The 4,822-nt window shown below is 38.2% G+C and overlaps 2 protein-coding genes across 2 annotated transcripts; both read right to left on the bottom strand.

Moving 5' to 3' along the window:
* LOC143891331 (F-box protein At5g07610-like) lies at nucleotides 1-1,074 on the bottom strand. The gene has a single exon (XM_077395925.1). It carries the CDS (start codon nucleotides 1,072-1,074, stop codon nucleotides 1-3), a length of 1,074 nt encoding a protein of 357 aa, XP_077252040.1.
* Nucleotides 1,075-3,802: 2,728 nt separating this feature from the next.
* LOC143891330 (F-box protein At5g07610-like) lies at nucleotides 3,803-4,822 on the bottom strand. Its single transcript, XM_077395923.1, has one exon. The coding sequence runs from the start codon at nucleotides 4,820-4,822 to the stop codon at nucleotides 3,803-3,805; it is 1,020 nt and encodes a 339-aa protein (XP_077252038.1).

The following is a 4,822-nucleotide window of genomic DNA, read 5'->3' as shown; positions in this document are numbered from 1 at the left end:
CTAGTTAGCAAAGGTGTCAAGGCATGGAGAGAAAGGAAAGAGATAGGACATGGAACGATAAGGATCTCTAAAGGATGGGCTAAGGTCCAAATTTAACTTCTCCAACTTTGAGCTGTTGAGATGATAAGAAAGTATCTCGCCTTGCGATGCAAGGAAAACAACATCTAGATCCGGGTGAAAAGCTAATAAATTGAATCTCCATAAGTTGGGTTGAGAAGGTTGCTTTAGTAAAGCACTGAATCTAATGCCATGCTTCAATTCCCATTCACTACCTCGGCAATCTCTGAGAGTCCATATTTTCATTTCGGGAGTGTCGAGGTAAGCGAAATGAAGACACCCACAGGACACTCCTAAGCAGCCAATAACAATTCCATTCAGGCGTTCAGGCAATTCTATCAATCGACAACTCTCCTCCTTGATATCAAATTTCAACACATGATGGGGATACAACAATACATGTAGAGCTCCGTCAGAAAAAACAGCTGCTAGTCCATCCAAACAACCTTCGGATCCCAAGAACACTCTAGATTCTACCCACTTTCCTGTCTCAGAAGAGAAAATCTCTAGTTCTAAGGATGTGGCATCCCGGCAAATTCTATCCATGAAGCAAACAACTTTGAATTGATCAGAAATGCGAGGATTGTAGACCAATCCCATAACATAACCAATTCTATGGACCTTAGGAAGAGAAACCCATTTTCTAGTGGTTGGATTGCAGACAATATAGCGAATTTTTTTTTGGTTCTGGTACCTATCACTTTCCACCATCCAACAAAGAAGCAACCCATTGCAACAATTGGCAATTCTTATGTTCTGATGGCATGGCAAGAAACTTAGAGGAATCATATCCGTATCACCTCCATTGGCACCCTTTAAATTAGACACAAAAACATATCTTGAGGGCTCAAAGCTTGGGTAAAATAGACCTGACATGAGTGGAGGTAAAATTTTTCGGTATAAAGTTCCCTTACAGATCAAATTGCGCCATTCCTTTGATACGCACTTAAATCTATGGAGAGACTTCGCAGGCAATCGAGCAAGAATCTTGATCAACATATCTTCACTGAAACTCATCTTCATGCTGCAATGTTCAATAAAAAGGTTGAGTAAGTTCGAGAGATCAATGTAAGGATTAAAACTTCACTCTTGAGCATATATAGGCAGAAAACGAGGATCAAAGACACAAAAGGATTTGATACCACTTGTTCAATAAAGCAAAAACAAAGCAAGAAGCAACTCCCACACGCACAAATCCAAAGGCTCTGTTCACTTGTTTTCCTGGGAAAGGAAAAGAAAAGGTTTCCCGAGAAATGGACGTGGCAAAACGAAAAGAAATCCCGAGAAACTGTGCAGGAAAAGGTTTCCCATGCCTGTTCACAGGCGCAGGAACTGTGCAGGAAAAGGTTTCCCGAGAAACTGCTTGCCCATCTTTTTTCACTTGTTTTCCCGGGAAAGCAAATCTCATCAAAATGGTGGGAAATGGTTTCTCACACTTGTGAGAAAAGATTCTTTTCCACGTCATTTGTGGGATTTTCCATGTCATTTTTGACATTTTCCACCTAATTTTGTTAGTTTCTCGGGAAAACAAGTGAAGACCACTATTTTAGCTTTCTCGAGAAAAAAAGAGGTGTTTTCTCGGAATTTAATTTCCCTAGAGCGCAAGTGAAAGCCGAGAAATGGAGAGAGAGACTTCCTCTATTTATAAGCAAAGCACCTATCCTACCAAAACACCGACACTTTCTAAAGACCTTCACTCTCCTAAAATAAAACTAACTACTAATTGAAGACTCAGACTATAACTCAAACAGCCGCTACACTATCTAAAGATCTTCACTATCCTAAATAAAACTAACTACTAATTGAAGACTTATACTATAACTCAAACGCTCTTTTTAACACAACTACAAAACACCCATACGAATTAGCTGTCTAATAATTTAACTTTTCCTTTTCTGACTCAAAAGCACAAAATTAGAAACTTATCCTAATTACCAAACTCAAGTGGGACCAAATCATGTTGGCCAGCGTCCTCACCTTGTTGGTCCGCATGCCCGTCCTTGAGGGCCCGGCCCTTCCGGAGCATGTATAGAGTTGACGATGACTCTCAACAATATATTCTCCTTACATGACCAATTTGACCTAAAGAACTTATATCGACATATATGTGAAACTGAACTTCTTAAAACTTAATTCAATAAGGGAGACGATATTTTCACCCCTGTAGTACGCATACGTCCCCCTTATAACGTGATTTGACGTTAAAAAGAGTTAAAGTTGCCCACTGTTCACGCCAAAATCATGTTATAAGGGGGGCGCATATATGCGTAATGCGGCCCAGGGGTGAAAATATCTTCTCCCTTTGTATCATGGTTGAACTCTAATAGTTACCTTTTCAAAGTTAAACGCGAGAGTCGAGATTGGAGATCTTGGGCTATTCTGGAAGTAGAACAGCAGGAACAAGAGGACGATTATAGAGTTTTTTTTATGGTGAAAACAGAACCAGCAGCGTTACTGTTCTCTGATTGCCTTGAGGTTTTACATATATAGAGAGAGAGATTTGCATTGCGGTAGCCATCTTAACTTAAACCTCCTTATTCTTCTCACTGCAGCTAAAATTTCTTCAAAAGTCCCTAAATAATCTCCTTACTCTCGGCCACCTATTGTACACTGAATAGCACTCCTAAAAATTCCTAAATATTCTCGGTAGAGTAGGCTCAAAAGGAAACCAACTAAAATTAGATACTAAAAATAGGAAAATTAGAACTGATTACCAGTTCTATTTCGTTTTGGATTTTATTAACCTATTTTGTATAGGAAGATGGTATATCCACCCCTATTTTTTACTTGGAAGAGCCCCCCTCTAGTGTAAAAGAGTAGTCTTAAACAATAAGCCTAGCAGCCACTGTCCTTTTATAAAATCTAAAGCCCCTGTTCATAACTTGAATCATCTCAGATCATAAAATCTAAGCCCCTGTTCATTTTGGATTTTGAGAATCGATTTGAGTCCAAAATTAATTATTGGACCCAAAATTAGATTGCACGGTCTGGATGCCCATATGTTGAATCATGTCAGATCATAAAATCTTAGGTACTGTTTTTTGTTTTTTTGAATTTTTGGAATCAATTTTGAGGTCAAGACCGATTATTAGACCCAAATTGTCATTTTATTTCGAGTCCAATAATCAGTTTTGGAATCAAAATCGATTCGCAAAATCCAAAATGAGCAGGGCCTTAGATGTTCTGCTGATGATTTGGGTGATTAGGGCTCTTTCGATAAGGACCCTTTTTAAATTTTTATTTCTAATCACCCCTACAACACCATTGATTGGGTGATTAGTTTTTTTTTTTTCAATCATCCGTGATTGGTCCCACCATGTTTAGCTGAGTATGCAAGTTACTAAGTTTTACCTTAGTAACCTTTCCCTAAGTTTTACTAAGTTTACATATACTTCTAAATTCGGACTTTGTGTTATTGAGTTACCTTTTTTTATTGAGTAACTTATTGAGTAACCTTGAGGGATGATTCCAAGTACTTTATCCATCAAAATTCATTATAATAGTTCCACCAAGAAAGACTTACTGCGCATTCAACTGAATCCAAAAATACAGAGAAACAAAGAAAACAGAAGGATTATAATCTGAACAAAAGTCATCCTTAATAGTGTTCTTTACAAAAATAAAGGAGTGTTAATAGCATTTCCCAACAACAAAGAAACAGGAAAACCAAAAGGCCAGTGAAATTCCTTCTAGTTAGAATAGGCGTCCCGCCGAGCCGAGAAAGGAGATGTAACCATTCCTTCTTTTAGTTAGCAAAAGTGTCCTGGCAAGGAGAGAAAGGAAATAAAAAGGACTTGTAATCATAAAGAGCTCTAAAGGATGGGTTCTGGTCCAAATTAAACTTCTCCAACTTTGAGCTCTTGAGATGATAAGAAAGTATATCACGTTTCATTTCAAGAAAAACAACATCTAGAACCGGATGAAAAGCTGAGAAATTGATCCATGGGATGGGTTGAGAAGGTTGCTTTAGTAAAGTTTTGATTTCAATACTATACTTCAATACCCATTCACTACTTTGGCAATCTCTGAGTGTCCATATTTTCATTATGGAAGTGAGATTAGCTAAAAGAAGACACCCACCAGACTCTCCCAAGCAGCAAGCACGGTTCACAGGTTCAGGAAATTCTATCAATCGACATCTCTCTTCCTTGATATCAAATTTCAACACATGATGGGGATAAAACACCACATGTAGAGCTCCACTAGAAAAAACAGGTTGTTTTTCACGCAAAAAATAACCTTCGCATCCCAAGTGCACTGTAGATTCAACCCACTTTCCTGTCTCAGAAGAGAAAATCTCTAGCTCTATAGATGAGGCAACACGATAAATTCTATGAACCATGGGGAGAGAATCAATTCTATGAACCTCGGGGAGAGAAACCCAATTTTTAGTGATTGGATTACAGACAATATATTGACTAAAGTCCAGGTTCTGATCCGAATCACTTCCCTTAGACCAACAAAGAAGCAACCCATTGCAGCAATTGGCAATTCTTATTTTCTGGTGGCATGGCAAAAAACTTAGACTCCTCCTATCCATATTAACTCCATTGGCAACCTTAGAATTAGACTGTACAAAAGCATATCCCGAGCGCTGTATGTTTTGGTAAAATAAACCCAACATGAATGGAGGTAGAATCTTTCGAGATAAAGTCCCCTTAGAGATCAAATTGTACCATTCCTTAGATACAAGCTTAAATCTATGAAGAGACTTTGAAGGCAACCGTGCAAGAATCTTAATCAACATATCTTCACACAAACTCAT

The sequence above is a fragment of the Tasmannia lanceolata genome, unplaced genomic scaffold, assembly GCF_043159265.1.
Source record: "Tasmannia lanceolata isolate RefF3 unplaced genomic scaffold, GAP_Taslan_0.1 ptg000013l, whole genome shotgun sequence".
Lineage (NCBI taxonomy): Eukaryota > Viridiplantae > Streptophyta > Magnoliopsida > Canellales > Winteraceae > Tasmannia > Tasmannia lanceolata.
This window is presented reverse-complemented; position numbering and strand designations above follow the sequence as displayed.

What these genes read in the sequence shown, in the direction of transcription:
- LOC143891331 (XM_077395925.1), bottom strand. Translation starts at nt 1,074, where the DNA reads ATGAGTTTCAGTGAAGATATGTTGATCAAGATTCTTGCTCGATTGCCT.
- LOC143891330 (XM_077395923.1), bottom strand. Translation starts at nt 4,822, where the DNA reads ATGAGTTTGTGTGAAGATATGTTGATTAAGATTCTTGCACGGTTGCCT.